Here is an 18,538-nt window from a genome sequence, read left to right as displayed (position 1 = left end):
GAAATATTTTATGTGTGGGAGTTTGAGTAGGGTTGAATTCAGAGTCGAGGACCGTTCAACTACTTTACAGCTTTTGAGGTGAGTTACCTCCCAGTAGAAGTAGGTCGAAGGCACCAATGCCGGCCTACTAGTAGTTGATTATAGTTTAGATGATTGTATTTGTGATAATTGTCTGGTATGCCACTATCTGTTATGCTTATTGTGCTAGTATGCTATGATATTATGCGATAGTGGTAGGAGGGGTGGGATAGACCCCTTTACCGGTCGAAAGGACCGAAGGGGTAAGCCAACACCCATATATGCTAGGCAGTATGTGACTTATGTGTTTATGTATTAGGATGATATGTGATAGTAATAGGGGTGAAATAGTCCCCGTTACCAGTTGAAAGAGAGCGAAGGGGTAAGCCAGCACCCATATATGCTAGGCAGTTACCGGTTGAAAGAGATCGAATGGGTATGCCAGCACCCTGATATGCTAGACAGTTACTGGTTGAAAGAGACTGAAGGGGTAGGCCAACACCCGAATATGTTAGGCACTATGTTATTGTATGGTATGTGGTATGATAGAGGAACTTACTAAGCTTTGTGCTTACGGTTTTCAGTTTTGGTTTCAAGTACTTCTTCTTCAAAAGGAAAGGAGTCGGCATGATTGCAGCGTATCACACCAAGATTTCCGCACATGATATCTTTGGGAGTTATACTCTGATGTTGTTTTATCATGACATGTTTTGACTATTGATACTTTGGTTTTGATATGAGTTGATGTGACATCCCCTAAAATCTCGGCCAGAATAGACCGATTTTCATTTATGCTTTTTAAAATAATTTCAGAGTAAATCCTTTTGATTTAAAAGTGTTGCGGAATTTGTTCCCAAAACAAAACATGATAAAATAATATTTATCAAAGCATTTCATCAAGAGATGCATTTTCATTATATAATCAAAACTCGGGATGTCATGTTCCGATACAGACCATAAAGCATAAACGATAACATTACAAGTCATTCAACAAATATATACATATACAGACTTGTAAACAAAACAACTCGATGATTCATCCATCTTACGCCCTTGCGCCACTTCCTATAATACAAATAAAACTGAGTGGGTCAGGCGTGGGAGCCTGGTGAGCATATAGGGTTTTCAACCCACAATAAATAATTATATTTAATTTCACCAACCAACAATATCCCGCTTACCCATTCCCGTGATCCTCACTTTACGTCCCTAAAACAACATCTATCTCAAGGGACCTAATCTAGGATTTTCATCGGGACGGACATTACTGCTAAGGGGTTTCCTCAACAATAGATATCCTAAAGGCAACCATGAGGGGGATAGAGTACACCGGTGAACACATCTTTCACAACACCTACAGGTTATGAACCTGCTAGCGTTCCACAGGACTGTCTAGAAAGAGTCTGTGGTCGTTATCTATACTCCGCTGAATAACTAGATCAACAACAACAACAACATCGAGGCCTCTCATCTGTTTATTACACACCAACTATCTACCCATGTTCTACCCAACATATTAGTAGATAAAAATATATATTTTCATACATAGTTTAAAACCTGTATATCATTTTCATTCAATACATATTCCACATAACAGACGAGGCACACCCACATAACACGTATTTCATAGAAAATAAATCAGATCTATGAGATAGAAGAGAGTGAATATACATTCACGCACATAACAACAAAATTATACACATAACACGTATTTCGTATAAAATACTTCATAATTATGCGTTAGAAGAAAGTAACTACACACTCACTTGATCAGAAGATGATCAGACAGCACTACGGCTTGTAGAAGTAGTATTCTTCGGCAGATCTGGAAGATCTTCACAAAAATCAAACTTCTTGTGGGCAGAGCTTCGGCTCGGGAATCACGCTCTTCAGGATTCTCGGGGCTTCGGATCTTGCTTCGGGACTCGGGAATGATACCGGGGCTTCGGGGTACTTCTGACACGCAAATCGATGCAAAACGGGAGAGAGAAGAGATAAAAAGAGCAATTGAGTCGGCTGCCCTCGCATCCTATTTATAGGAGGTTGAAGCCTCGGAGTACGCGGGGCGTACGACGTTACGAGGGGCGTACTGCCTCGGTCGTCATGGCTTACGTATCCGAAGTCACTTGAGTGCAAGGTGCGTCATGCTTCGCGGTACGTGGGGCGTACAGCAGTACGCTGGGCGTACTTCGGATGAGTCCGATGACTCCTCTTCGGATAATACCAAGATTTAGAATTAAATTTAAATATTAAATATTTAATAAACTTCGGAAATTCATATCTTCTTCATACGAACTTCGTTTTCGACGTTCTTTATATCCACGCGTAGGTGAGACTACGCTCTACAACTTTCGTTTAGACTTCGTCGGCTAATTTTGAATTTATTTTTATTATTTATTTTTAGTAGGCCGGGACAGAAAAACTTCGTTATAAATTCATAACTTCTTCGTTTGACGTCCGTTCTCGCCTAACTTTTCATCGCTTCGATACCAACAACGAGATCTTCGATTCTCGTTTAGATTGTTTCGGCTAAAAACCGCTCGATCTCAAATCGAGTATTTCAGGCTGCATACCGCTAAGTCGAAACTTCAATAAATCATAACTTCCTCATACGAAGTCAAATTTGGGCGTTCTTTATATATTCGGAAACCTCGTTTCAACTACTACAACATTATCCAAAGATATCAAGTTTATTTTACACTTAAATTTTGACGCTTATTTTTATTCTTAATTAATCGAACCACATAATTAAGCAATTAAGCACAAAACACATAATACTTAAATAATACACTTCTATTATTTCAAAACGGGTTACAAAGGTTAACCTAAACTATTACATCAAAGATAATGCCTAGCCTGGAAACGCGGGCGTTACCGTTGATACTATGGTTGTTTTCAGACAAATGGTTTTATAATTATTATATTAAAAATGAAATTTTTGGTCATAAATTTTGGGATGTTACAAACCATCTTCTGATACACATCAATCTAACTTGACTGTCGGAGCCTGCTCCCAGGGTATAGTCAATGAGATGGTTCTAATGGTTTTGTTCACTGATGACAGCGAAGAATCAATTCAGGAACCCGCTAACGACACCTACTTCAGATCTGACACCAAGATTCGATAGCCCGATTCCCTGTCACATTAGTGGGTCTTATGACTACTTGCACTTAACATAAATAACCCAATATTACCAAAACGAGTAAGGAACTTTGGTTTTTGTTCACATTTAGGTAACCATGTTTTTTCGTACATATTTGACCAATAAACTTGTTTGACATGTTTATACTAGGGTAATATCATCGGTAACAAACATTCATATTGCTCTATTTTGAACAGGTCAAACAAGTTTAATGGTCAAATATATACGAAAAAACATGTTTACCTAAATGTGGATAAATTCCAAAATTTTTTCCCCTCTTAGATCATTAACCCTTAAAAAAGACGTTCATGACCAAAATACTTTAATATTTTACCGCACACCAAAATATACAAAATTAATGTAACTCGTCATTAAAACAAATAATACCCAATATTATGTTTGAAGTATATATATATATATATATATATATATATATATATATATATATATATATATATATATATATATATATATATATATATATATAACAACTATGCATAATTACTTTTTTTTGAACTGTTGGATAGTTTTATTAGAAAAGATAAACAAAGAGCTAACATTTAATTACATAGGAATAGACAAAATCAGATTTAACATCCATGATACTCGACTAATACTAATTTGTTTATTTTTAATAACAAACCAATTATAAGAATAGTCTATCAATCTATCAACTAACAAATTCATAATAACAGTTTATTGACTAAAAAAATGTTGTTTAGTTACAATAAAACCTCTATAAATTAATAATGTTGGGACTGAGATATTTTATTAATTTAACAAGATATTATCATACGATAAATTAATAAATTATTAATTTAAAGAGTTGACTTATATTCATGAGCAACTCTCAGATTAATACATCGACCTTCAAAATTTCCATGTCCATTCACTCTACCTATTTGAATAAAACAGAAACAAGGACCTTCAAAATTCTCATGTACATTCACACATTAACGAAGTTGTCAAGTTCAATGTACATAGATCTCAATTGATCACTATAAAATGTCTAATGATAAATTTTAAAATCACATCAACTATGGCTTCTAAACTAAAATGTGTTAAAAAATCAACGATGACCAATCAACAATGAAAACTATTATGCGAGGTTCAGAGAGATCACCAAGGATACACTCAACAAGATTTGGTGAAGTGGGTTGACAAAACTTTCGATTTGAAAGTTAGTCAATGAACAATATCAAACACTCTTAAGAGATCATCGGAGTTCTTATCAGCTAACTTTAACAAAGATGGATCTTTCAAGCTTCACAAAGCAGCCATATATCCGGACATGAAGAAAGTTGTTTATGAATGGTTTCTCCAACATCAAGAGCGTGTGAATATAACAGGAGAGTTAATCATAGAGAAATCGAGAATACAGTGCCTCAAATCTTAAGTGCAATTGGGAGATTTAAAGATGAACTCAATATAAATTTGAAGTTCACAAAAAAAAACAAGTGACTATAGATTCATTTTTACTAGACAGTTCTAGAATTTTGGAATATTCTAGTAATTATTAAATTGTAGTTTCGTTTGGACCAATATATTTATATCGGGATTTCAAAAAATTATTATTTTATTATGTTATCGATTGGGGGTCCAATTTTGTATTGGTTTCAAGTTGGAACCGAACAAATTATTAATTTTATCGATGTTATTAATTTATCGAGTATTAAATTGTAGAGTAACTATTGTATATTAATTAAAATTAACGTTTGTACTATCAAAATGAATTATGTTAGATCTATATATATATATATATATATATATATATATATATATATATATATATATTTATATAAATAATTGTTATATTAAATAGGTTTTGAAAACAAAATTACTATAATAACAATCTATTTTTTGATAAATCAACTTGACTTATTGAAAATACTAAACACCTATCTACCCATTATTTCTATAATGTGTTAAAATTGTCACTTCAAGACTTTAAGTAAAAAACCATTTCATAACGTTAGACTTTTCAAATTTAAAGTTATATGAAAGAAATAAATTAGTATGAAAAACTATAAAAAATAGTGAAGTGCTATATAAAATATTTCTATTAACAATTACAGTTGAATTCTGTAAAAGTATTTCTATTAACAAATACATAATGGAATAAGTTGAACTTATGTGCCAGTTTAAAAGGATGGTATATTTTGATGGTTTATTTTGAATCAAAATGATTTTTGAATAAATTTTATCATAGAAATTATAAAAACAAAAATATATAGATATAGATATACAAATACATCCCTATTATATAAAAAAAAAAGAATAGTTTTAATCTCCTTTTGACATGTGTCATCATATTAAGTCTCCTAATTAATACATACTTTATTCTTTTTTTGTCATGTGTCACCCTATTAGTCTTCTAATTAATGTATGTCACTTGTCAACCTATCAATTCTATATTTTAAATTTCAAAATTTAAATTTACCACTTTAATTATATTAAATTAACTAGGTGTAAGACCCATGTATTACATGGGTTCATTTTAAAGAAAAAAAATATGAAATTCTAAACATTTGAGAAGTTTGAATTTATAAGAAAAATATTGAATTATTAAAATTAAATTATTTGTTTTTCTTTAAATTAAACAAATAATTTAGATAAATAAACAAAGGAAACTAATGAAACTTTAATTTAGAAAATTTGAAATTAGAAGGAAGTCAATTAATGAAATTGATATGCATTTATTATTACATTTATTATAATTATTACATTTAAATATTATGTGGAAATTAATAAAATGAAAAAAACCACAAAATGTCATGTGGAAAAAAAATTAATTGAAAATAACCACAAAATGATATGTGGCCAAATCAATGAGAGTGACATGTGGTAAAAAGTTCTTTATTTATTAGGAAAGATAACATTATAAATAAAATAAAATTAATACAAATTATAAGGTGATATAATTTACGTATTTATTTAAATTAACGATTATAATTTTATATAATTAAAAAAATATCTTTAATTAATAATTTATTTAAAATAATTGATTAACAATTTTGAATTTCACTATGAAAGTTTAATTAGTTTTGTAACCGTGATTACCACGGGTTATAAACCAGTATAAATATAAATTGATATAGATATTAGATTTTCTTCCTTTTGAAAGCGACTATATTATATTAATTGTATTAATTGATTAAATAATCAATTTGTAATATAATGTAGAATATAACGTAAGATGTATTTGAAATTATGAAGGTTGTTGATTTGGTAATCAGTTTGTTTGATTATATTTTATTATTTTAAAAACTAGTAAACATCTAGAAACATTTCTTATACCAATTATACCAATTAAAGAATTATTCATGGTTATCCCGAAATGATTAAATGATTTTGCATTTAACGAGCATTCGAAGACTACAATGTCATGTAATGAGATTTCTATACTCGGGTTCAATGATTAATTGTAGTAGTCGAAAGGAGGCACTAGAATTTTGGCTAAGTTCTATGTGAAATTCTTACTGCTAGCTTTCAACGAGGGAAAGGAAGCAAACTTCATAAAAAACTAATGAATTTTATAAGGTTTAGAGGGTAGCCATGGTGCTGAGAATGGTGTTATCTTTCTCTTAAGAATAATGTAAATAATTGGTCAAGACAAACTAGTAGTCTTTTGTTATAGCACAAATTTTGTAATTGTACAACTTTTGACACATATGGACACAGCTTTTGTACAAACATGATATATATATTTCGTTTATGTTTATGTTTGGGACAACTTTGGTGCATATTAAATGGAAGCGGGACTTGTTTCTCTTGTTTATTATCGATTTTCATGCAAATGTCCATCAAATAAATTTCATATCACTACAAGAAATTAGAGTATTACCGGTGACGGGCGTCGCCGTTGAAGGTCGAAAATGTCGCCGCTAAAGGTATTAGCGGCGACACGTCGCTGCTAAAGGGACGATGTTGTTGGTTCGTCACTAATGCTCCACTGGTCGTCGCTATTGCCTTCTGTCGCCGTTAAACGCGTGTCGCTGCTAATATTATGTGTCGCCACTAAAGGTGTCGCCGCTATTTGTATGTATTTGTATACATACAAATCCACATACATACATAATACACATACAAAATACAAATATACATACAAAAACACATACACATACAGAATTTACATGCATATACATATAAATGAGCATACAAAAACACATATACATACATAAAATACACTCAATATACACCTATACATACAAATGCAAATACAAATACAAATCCACATCTACAAACACAAAATACAACTACAAATACACATCTAAAATATCAAAATTTCGTCATGAACAGTGGTGGTGGCGGTATACTCCGGCGAGAATGGTGGGGGGTCTCAAAATTCCGACAACCAACACAAATTTAGTAGGGAGAAGAGAAAAGGAAAAGAAAAAGGGGGGAAATGGAGAGGAAGAGAGGTGAAATATCGAAGATTTTGGTGAAATTCCGATGGGGTCGAAGGTGGTGAGCAAAGAGAAGAGAGAAGAAGGGAAAACACAGAAGTGGATCAGGGAAGAAAGTGAAGACGAAACAAATTTTATTATCGACGCTCTTTAGCGGCGACGGGCAGCCTTTAGCGGTGACACATCGGAGGGAAAACAATCCGGGGTTTCTACATCGTTGGATCATCGCTTAAATTGACGGTTGGGGTTGAAATGACGCAGATCGCCAGAATAGACAATAGCGGTGACACACCGGAGGGAAAATAACGCGGGGTTTTCTACGTCCTCCTAGTCGTTGGATCATCGCCTAAATCGATGGTTAGGGTTGAAATGTCGCGGATCGCCAACATAAGCTTTTAGCGGCGACACCTTTAGCGGCAATGGACACTTTTAGCGGCGACAAAAACGCGTTTGTTTGATGTCGCCGCTAAAAGTGTCTGTCACTGCTAAAGGTGTCGTTGTTATTGCCTATTATTCTTGTAGTGTATGTTTCCATTAAACATCACGGGAAATGATGTTTTACTACCAACGGTTAAAGTTGTAAAAATAGATAGACGGTTGACACGAGTCAAATGATTGATCAACCTAGACGAGGATAAATTGAGGATCCTAAATTATGAACGATTTTTTTAAGAATAAATATTATCAAATATCAAAGTATGATTCATTTTACGTTTAGATTTACATCAAAGATTATATATATAGATAAAAGTTAAAAGAAATAATAAAGTTTGATTAATTTTAAGCTCAGGTACATAGAAATCAAGATTATCATAATGTGGAAAGTCAAACACCATCTTCGTGTTTTATAAAATTTTGGTTAATTTCGATGTTTTGCAAAAATAACCGTATTGAAGATTATTATATCACAGTTAGAAAGATATGTGTGAGAAACCAGAGATAAAAAGACAGGTGCAATGTATAATTCAGTACTCATGTACATATATTACTTCAAGTACAAACGAAAGAGAAATAGAAAGAAAAGAAGAGACTGTGAGAATCAGAGTTAGAGATAAAAAAGAGACCTAATGACCAATGTCATTGTGAAGGTTAACGTTGGAATGATGAGAGATGAAGAAACAAAAGTGACTGTGATGAGAGATAGAGATATGTGAGTCTCAAAGAAAGGCATTTAGTTTACTATGCAAATATTTTTTATCTTTAATTTTCTTGTTCAGTTATTATTGATTTATTTTGACTATTTTGATAATTTTGACTTTTTGACAAATTTTAACCACCTAGCTTGATTAATGACCGAGCCTATCTAATACAACCGATTACCATTATTAGTAGACAGTCATGAAGAGTGTCAAACGTCTTGGCGCCCATTAATCGGCTGCCTAAACGATTTTTAAAACACTACTTATTACTGCCAACGACTAAAATGTCAACATTACAAACTATCAATATTTCAATTTTCCACTTTCAACTATACAAAAAAGTTCAATACAAATATTCAAGAAACTATCTTAACTACATACATAACAAACAACACAACCATTACACCTTTGTACTTCCATTTTATGCAATTCTATTACCATTTTATGCATTACACTTTTGTACTTCCATTTTATGCAATTCTATTACCATTTTATGCAATCCTGTTACCCAAAGCTTTTCAATGCTTATTCATCTTGTAAATGTTAGTTCATCTTCCAATGAAATAATCTTCCCTTTAAAATTACCTCCTCCAATTTGTTATCTCTTCTACGCCTTAAACTTCTTATTGAGATCAACTAGGTTATCATGATACCACCTATTTTTAAGTTTCATAGGTCATTCCCAAGAAAAACATTTTTTCCCTCAAACTCTTGAAAAACGAAAAAAAAAAGAAGAAGAAGAAGAGAGAGGGTAAACCATAATCACATGGATATTCAATTTTAAGAAGAAGACATTGCTTCAATTTACGGTTTGTTCAATTCTAAGTAAGAAATGATCCAAGTTAGACTAGTGAAACATTTTATATAAGTTCCTAATATCAAGTAGAGTACACCTTTAGATACATAGATGCCAAAGAAACATTAAATTACAATATCTAGACCAAATGATATGTTTTTAACAATAATATGGGGTTTGGGGTTTAATGTTGTGAATCGTGTATAACAAACAGTAAAGTAACTAAATATATACTTAAATCATAGTTTATTTCTATCAAGTAATTAATTAACCCTGTAGTATAATCAAGTTGTTATCTTAAATTCTTAATCATACTTTTCCTTGACGACCTTTAAATTTGACGAAATATGATGTGATTCACATGACTTATATCTTGATCAATAGTATTTCTGATTCATCATTTTTAAAACAATCTTTAACTGGTCAAAGTACTCAATTTTTTTTTATAAGAAAATATAACACCGACATCTTATGTTTGTTCCACCATTTCCACGAATTCTTTAAAGATGAGAGCCAACTTAAAATCTTCAATACCCCAAATCAATAAAGACAAAAACAAAAATTCAATTGATCTTTGTAACTTTCAGATAATGAAAACCCTCCATAGCCATGTCAGCACCTTCATCTTCACATTCTTTCTATTCTACCCTTTTCTCTGTGTAGCCATTGACACCATCACACCCACACAACCCCTCACCATCAATCAAACTCTAGTCTCTAATGGTGAAGTTTTCGAGCTGGGTTTCTTCAACACAAGCAATAATTTGTATATAGGAATTTGGTATAAACAAATACAACCGATAACATATGTTTGGGTAGCTAACAGAGATACCCCCATTAATTCATCCTCCGGGAACCTAACCATCGTCGACAACGGCAACATGGTGCTGGTAGATCAAGCGGGAACCATCGTCTGGTCGTCAAATCAATCCACACCGGTGGTGAAGACGGTGGCGCAGCTTTTGGACAACGGTAACTTTGTGCTTCGTCCGGAAAATGATGAGAACCCGGAGAATTACATTTGGCAAAGCTTTGATTATCCGACTGATACTCTATTGCCGGAGATGAAACTGGGGTGGGACAGGAAATCTGGAATTAATCGGTTTCTGAAGTCGTGGAAGACGAACGAAAATCCGGCGACCGGTGATTACTCTTTTAAACTGAATATCAGTGGGTTCCCGGAAATTTTGGCAACTAACAAGGAAACTATAATTTGGCGGACTGGGCCGTGGAACGGGAGAACTTTCAGCGGTACACCGGAGATGAATGGGGTGAGTATTTTGCGTTTTGAATTTCAGGAGAATTCCGAGGAGATTGTTTATTCATTTGAAATACCCAATAGTTCTGTTTATTCGCGAGTCGTTATAACTTCTTCTGGTATAAGTGAAAGACTTGTTTGGGCAGAAACAACAAAAACTTGGAATGTATTCTGGGCTTTTCCCGGTGAATTATGCGATCACTTTAGTGAATGTGGTCCGTTCGGCGTTTGCGATGCAACCACTGCACCGGTCTGCAATTGTATGACAGGATTCCGGCCGGAAAACAAACAAGCATGGGATCTACGAGATGGGTCTGACGGATGTGTTCGGAGCTCCGAATTGGATTGTGGGTCGGATGGATTTCTGCTATTGGAGCACATGAAATTGCCGGAGAGTTCGAAGGCTATTGTTAATCAGACGATGAATCTGAGCGAGTGTGGTGTGATTTGCAAGAGGAGTTGCTCTTGTGTGGCTTATGCTAATATGAATATCACTGAAGGCGGGTCGGGTTGTGTGATTTGGGAAGTGGATCTGATCGATATGAGGAAGTATGCAGATTTTGAAGGTGGTGGACAAGATCTTTACCTTAGAGTTGCAGCCTCTGACTTGGGTATGTTTCTAACTCCAGAATGTCGAAGGTGAAGATTCGTGCAATATAAACTTGTATCGTACAAGTTACAATGCACAGATTCTTACCCTTCACTTGGCATTCGATCAAACCTTTTATTTAATAATATGTGAAATGAAAATGATTAATTAAACATCTAAACAGCATTATAAAGTTGAATTTTCAATATTGTAGAAAAAAGGGGTATTATTGATTATCGAAGTTCGTCAACCTTTTCCATGAACAAACATTAACAAATTTGTAGTAAAAATTTGCGATAGGAAAATTTGAAAATCTTTGAAAGATGTATCCTAATTTTCAAAGATTGATTGAGATTTTCGGTTTATTAAACGATAATTGTGGCATATAATTGAACATATTTCTTATTAGTGGTAGATATTTATTTGGTAATTTGCATTTTTTTTTCATTCGATCGGTATATTTTCAGGATATTTGTCCTACGCATACGCATACATGAAATGACCATTTTTACCTTAATGATAGTTTGTAATCTTTTATTATTCAAAATTAATTTGACTCATCTCACACCCATATAAACCTGATTTTGAAACCCATTTCAAATCACCGATTATTAAAAGTATGAACTTATTCACTACAGACAAATCACCGATGATTAAAAGGTCTCAAAATGGCTCCAATAATGACAACAAAGTTGTCAAACCTGTCGCCATTAGCATCGGTGCTTTTGCGTTGCTAACATTTCTATTGATACTCTTTTACTTGCGGAAGAAGAAGATACAATTGTCGAAGAAAGCAGAGGCAAAGACAAAAGGTAATTTTCAATTTGAAGAGTCAAACACCTTAGTTTATAAGTCTAAAACCAGTATAATTAAAGTAACATAGAAAATAATTCATACTCACATTAACCCCTAAGGTTAAAAAAGTTTGTGGTCCTGATTTGTTGGAGTATTTTGTGTCATCAAACTATTTAGTATAAACATAATTAACTTTCGATAAGTTGTATTAATCTTAAGAACATGGGGTTTGTAACATTCGTTACCCTTGTTTTCTAACATATGTGATTGATATATTTAATTATGATACAAATTAGGTCCACGAGAAAGAGCCGAAGATTTCTTATTAAATGATGGGAGTGTTGTGCCAAATAAAAGAGAGATGGATGAACTAGAATTACCTCTGTTTGATTTCTCGACGCTTGTTATAGCCACAAACAACTTCTCAAACGCAAACAAACTCGGACAAGGTGGGTTCGGGTGTGTTTACAAGGTAAAGTATTTGCAACGTATTAACATTTAAAATATGCCAACATTAAAAAAAAGCAACATACTTTTCTTTTACTCATGATAGCAATGTAATTACATTCTTAAATCACAATAGCAATAATAGCAACATACATGTAACATAAAAGTTACAAAATACTTACAAGTGTTAGACTAAAGATTATTTTGATTGGTAAAAAAAACTAAGTGCATTGCTATTATGAGTAAATAAATGTACTTATGTTACTATTATGTTATGGTAAAGATATGTCAGTCGATTGTTATTAAGGGTAACGGATATGTTCTATTTTATAAGTTTCATAATACATATTTTGGCGTTATCATTTAAGAAATATAAGTAAGTTGTTATCATGAGTGTATACATTATAAATATAGGGTAAATTAATGGAAGGTGAAGTTGTAGCGATAAAAAGGCTCTCAAGAATTTCTGATCAAGGGATTGAGGAACTAAAAAACGAGGTCCGACTAATCGCGAAATTGCAACATCGAAACCTTGTTCGGGTATTAGGTTGTTGCATTGAGGCCGAAGAGAAGTTATTAATTTATGAATTCATGGAAAATAAAAGTCTTGATATGTTCATTTTTGGTATGTTTTCCCAAGCTTTATTTTTTCCATTTGATACAAAGTTTCTTACTCAAACCTAACTTGTTCTTTGGAATTGTTATAGAGAAAGAGAAAAACATGACACTCAATTGGAAAAGCAGACTTGAGATCATGTGTGGGATTGCTCGAGGGCTTCTTTATCTTCATCAAGATTCAAGATTTAAAATCATTCATCGAGATCTAAAGGCTAGTAATATTTTGCTCGATAAAGATATGAACCCAAAGATATCTGATTTTGGTATGGCACGGATTTTTGGAAGTGATCAAACCGATGCGAAAACAAAGAAAGTGGTTGGAACATAGTAAGTATCAATGTACTTTATGCAAAAACAATGTCGCAATTTTTAGACTTATATTTTTTCTAAAATGTGATGTAGTGGTTACATGTCTCCTGAATATGCAATGGATGGACATTTCTCAACAAAATCGGATGTTTTTAGTTTTGGGGTTTTGGTTCTCGAGATAGTAAGTGGTAAAAGGAACACAGGATCATCTTACTCGAGTAGCCAACATAACCTCCTTGGAGAAGTAAGTATTACGATAACATTTTATATATAGCAATATGTTGGCATGTTTGTTTGCAAGTAAAAATGAAATTGAACATTCATTGATTAACCAACAAAATAATCCATTCCTTCCACACAAATTATATAATGTAATGACTCATTACATTATTTTGTTCATTTTATTTCAATCATATATATTCAATTATATATCCTATGTGTAACAAAGACAATGTTTTTAGACCTGGACTTTATGGAAAGAAGGCAAGGCTTTAGAACTAGTAGACAAATCTATCGGGGCCAAATTTTCAGAGAATGAAGTATTGAGATGCATACAAATTGGACTGTTATGTGTTCAAGAACACGTGGAAGACAGACCAAATATGTCAAAGGTGTTATTGTTATTGTGCAGTGAAACTGTACAAATAACGCTACCAAAATATCCTGGATTCTTTATTAGAAGAAGAAATACCGAGACAGAATCTTCAAGCCAACAAGATGATTTCATGACCATAAACGAAATTACAGTATCAATATTGCATGGTAGATAGGGAAACTAGCAACTAGCTACCATATAGGACAGATATCTTAATGAATTTTGCTTTATTAATTCTTTTATTACAATTATAACAACAGCTAACCTGTTGGGTTGGATTCGTTATATTATCATACAACGGTTTGTTCTTGTGAGATGGACATTTCAGCTTATTTGAAGTAAAATCAAAATTTTAGACCAAATTCAAACACTTTTCCTTGAAAAAATATATTCTAATTAACATTTTTTTGACACCAAGACACATAATGAACTTATCATCACGTAACATTACCTTTATGCATTTATTGATTAAAGTGATTCTGAAATAATTTTTCAGTCGAAAGCTTTATACACGTTTTCATTATCTTCATGACGTCTTGTGACATTCCAATTTAGATTAATATTTCAAAATCCATGAACACTTTGAATGATTGACAATTGGAAATAAAAGAGTACTTGTCAACTTTCAAAACTACTCGAGGAAAAGAGTTTGAATATAAATAATTTCATCATGTGTGTAACATCCAATTTCTTCAAAAGATTACCCAAATTTTTTGCTGTTAATTGGTATATTTCCGTGTCTCATTCCAATGATTTACAATTCGTATGTATAGAACATCCTATCGCTATCTACAATAAAGATAAGATCTATACAACTATAACAATACTTCCTCAATATGAGGAAGGATATATTCGGTTAATATACCCCCGCAATCGAATCGGGAGGATGGTGAACGTTGATACTGTTTTTGAAATCGTCAAAGTGAATGAAAGGTAGACCCTTCGTGAAGATATCCGCAATTTGATAGCGAGAAGGAATGTGGAATACACAGGACTTGACCCCGAGCAACCTTTTCCTGAACAAAATGAATGTCGAGCTGATGTGCTTGGTACGTTGATGTTGAACTGGGTTGCAGAATAAGTAAACAGCGCTAAAGTTGTCACAGTAGACTAGCGTGGCTTTAGTTGGAGGGACATGAAGCTCCAACATCAAATTTCTGATCCAAAATGTTTCGAAAACAACATTTGCAACTCCCCGGTATTCTGCTTCAGCATTAGATTGGGAGAGTGTTGGTTGACGCTTAGAGGACCAAGATATTAGGTTATCGTCCAAGTAGACAAAGTAACCAGAAGTTGAGCGTCTTGTGTCCGGGCAACCTGCCCAATCAGCATCAACATCAGTATAGGTAACAAGTGATGGGTTTTGGTCATAAGACATCCTATGTGCTCATACAAACCCTAATGCTTGAATCTAGGTTTCTCTATTGTACATGGTTTGAATCCAAGACTATAAACCCTAATTCTAGCATATGGAAATCAATATTAACATATAATTAGGTTTAAGATATTACCTTGATTGTTATGTAGTAATAACAATCTCAATTCCTCCTTGAATTGACTTTGGAAGGCTTAGAGTCACAAGTGTCACTCCTCTAATGGCTTACAAACACCATAAGCAAGTGGAGAAGGTATAAAGAGAGAGGAGAGAGGTAGGAATTCGTCCTTAGGACTTCTTGGGAAGGCATGGACGGATTCATGAGCCTTAGGGGGTTTATATAGGTGTCAAGATTAGGGTTTTAGTCCTTATCCTTATCTAGTTGCTTGCCCACCAAGCAACCATAAGATAAGTCTTAGAAACCCTTATCCTAGTCGAATTCTAAGGCATTATCTCCTTAAATTCGTTCACCTTATATTTAAGATAATCCTTACCTTATTTTGTAACTATCACATAATTACAATTCAGCCCCTCTAGTTTAATTAATTACACTTGATCACAAAATTAATTCTTAATTAATTATTGACCAATATTAATTAAACAAATATGATTTCTCCTTTAATATATTATTCTTATAACATATTAATAAATCATAATAACCTCTCTCTCTTTATTTATTTCTCCAATCAAGTTGTTTTGGTGAAGGCAACCCAAAAGGACCATGCACCATCGGGTCAAGTACATACCAAAATAGTTATGGACTTAGACACTAATCCAACAGTCTCCCACTTGGATAAGTCTAACAACTATTCTGCGTATGACTTCGGATCCCGATCTGCAATCGTAGCTTTGCAAAGCCGTTGTCAACTCTGATTATATCAAATACGCGTGTCCTTAGATAAGGGATCATATATTCCTCCATTCTAGATATCATATGAGATATGATTTCAAATCATTCTCTTTGTACTATATCTTGATTTACGATTTATGACGACTGACTAATTGAACAAATCAAATTAGCCCTAGCCCGGCCGAGCATTTACGTTTGTCATCACTAAACCATCGAGAGGCCCAAAGATATCGCTTTTATTATACTTTGAATAAAAGGAATGGATAAACTTTGATACAATGCTCGCTTGCACTCACTAACCAAATCACACACAACAATATGTTTTATAACACCAAGTTACTAGTGTGTTTACATATTATCAATGTGCAACCGATTCTCAAGATACAACTCACACATCTCGGTTTCAAGAATATAAGATGTTATCGTCTCACTAATTACTCGTGATACAATTCATGGAGTGATCCAAGTGAGCGTGGGTTTAATCCAATGCTCAAATCATATTTATAAGCACTCATGAACGTTGCAGCAAACATTTGCTTATGTCTAATGCTCTTTAGACATTCTACACACCAATTCATGACAATCTTCATTCATATCTACTTCCAACATATGAATGACTGTGGCCTGTTCGAATAATTCGATTATTCTTAATAAACTCAATTATTCTGGAAGTCAAAACATGCAAATGTGAAACACAAGAATAATACTAATCCCATATGGCCTCAAACCTTTGAGTATAAATAAAACTCCTTTTATTTATCACCATATCGATTACTCATTATTTGTCGTTTCGGGTAATCAACTTCTTACTTGAATTCCAACACTTGTCTCATGCTCCTAGCATGCACACAATGTTTACCTATGGTTCTTACTTTTGTGAATAGACAAATTGAACACATTTCCAATCATTCTCATTTTACAACTCCAAATCCTTTTTCATAAGTGTAAGAATATCAAATTCTTGCTACTTATAGAATATGCTAGATTCTAACACTTTACGCAACGAACCTTTCGTAATGTCACTGCACCAAAGTCACAAAGACTATTGCCAATGATATTACAAAGTCTTCTATCGGAGATTGTTACAAGACAATTCCTTAGATATGATGTCTCTCTCTCAAAGTACATTTCTTTGAACATCCTTTTGCATAAAAGTTTCTAATCTAGTCATAGATTTTTTAATATTCAATTCCCAATATGGACACGCTTCCATATTTTCCATATGACAACTCATTCTTAATAGAATCTTATCTATTCGTAATGATGTCGATATGGTCCATCCAATATGAGAACATTTCCATATCCTCCAATACTATACTTCCAACTACTCACAAGCGACCAATCCTCGTCGAACTTTGGATTGTCCTTTGATAGTTGTTTAATTATTTTAGTCAAAACCAATTCTAGTCCCTTTTCCCTCTAAATGCGCTAGACATTTGGAAAATTTTAGAATGGTCAAACATTAAAACATTTGCAATCGATTCTATACCCGAAGCGTATGGGACACGACGCATAATGTTTTATTTGCTATGTTCTCAAAATTCGAATTGTGAAGAGGAATGCCGTAATCATAATCAAAATTTTAAGAACACACTATATACCTTTGACTAAATCTATTAACATTCCACAACCTAAGCCTTTAGATTTGAAATGAAGCATAATATTCTCTCCCTTAATTATAGCAAAACAACCTTTCAACTCTTACAACTTTGCAAAGTATGACTCTTATTTCTATAATTAATATTGCCAACTTTGCAATACGTGCCTTAATAATCATACAATCATAACATTTATGCTCCCACTATCATGATGATTATTATAAAACATAACACTTATGCTCCCACTAGCTTTGACATGTATTCATAAACATCTTAACTTTCAGAAAAACAATACCTATTGAATTTCTTAAGTCCATGTTCTAATACTTAGTGCTTTGATAATCTTTTATCAAGGCTTCTTGAACTTATACACCTTTGCCTTCGATAGTTCATATGTGTTTCTACACTTAAGACTAATTGCCAAACCTCACAATTCAAATTATGGAAAGGGATACTGTAACCATAATTGAATTTGAGAATGCAATTTTACAATCACTATCTTCTTAAAATCCTTCTTAGTGAAAGCATTTCCTCACAATCATTTTCATGAAGGAGGAAATCTTATGACACTTAGATTTGAGCGGTGTATGTGTTCCTATCCA

At 33.1% G+C, this 18,538-nt stretch overlaps 1 protein-coding gene across 1 annotated transcript; it reads left to right on the top strand.

Annotated features, from left to right (window-relative positions):
* Positions 1 to 10,009: 10,009 nt before the first annotated feature.
* Positions 10,010 to 14,411, top strand: LOC145060940 (receptor-like serine/threonine-protein kinase SD1-8). The gene is made up of 7 exons (XM_079008274.1): positions 10,010 to 11,371; positions 11,988 to 12,161; positions 12,441 to 12,616; positions 13,006 to 13,216; positions 13,299 to 13,536; positions 13,612 to 13,762; positions 13,980 to 14,411. The coding sequence occupies exons 1-7, from the start codon at positions 10,093 to 10,095 to the stop codon at positions 14,286 to 14,288; spliced, it is 2,538 nt and encodes an 845-aa protein (XP_078864400.1). The 5' UTR covers positions 10,010 to 10,092; the 3' UTR covers positions 14,289 to 14,411.
* The last annotated feature ends 4,127 nt before the right edge of the window (positions 14,412 to 18,538 follow it).

This window comes from Lactuca serriola, chromosome 7 (assembly GCF_051521515.1).
Source record: "Lactuca serriola cultivar US96UC23 chromosome 7, Lser_US96UC23_V15, whole genome shotgun sequence".
Taxonomy (NCBI): Eukaryota; Viridiplantae; Streptophyta; class Magnoliopsida; order Asterales; family Asteraceae; genus Lactuca; species Lactuca serriola.
Note: the sequence above shows the minus strand (reverse complement) of the source record. Positions and strands in the feature narration are given on the sequence as shown.

Bases quoted from the DNA above. Each gene is read 5' to 3' on its own strand.
- LOC145060940 (XM_079008274.1), top strand. From the start codon at position 10,093: ATGAAAACCCTCCATAGCCATGTCAGCACCTTCATCTTCACATTCTTT. The intron at 11,372-11,987 runs GTATGTTTCTAA...TATTCACTACAG, and splicing joins AGTTGCAGCCTCTGACTTGG to ACAAATCACCGATGATTAAA. The intron at 13,763-13,979 runs GTAAGTATTACG...CAATGTTTTTAG, and splicing joins AACATAACCTCCTTGGAGAA to ACCTGGACTTTATGGAAAGA.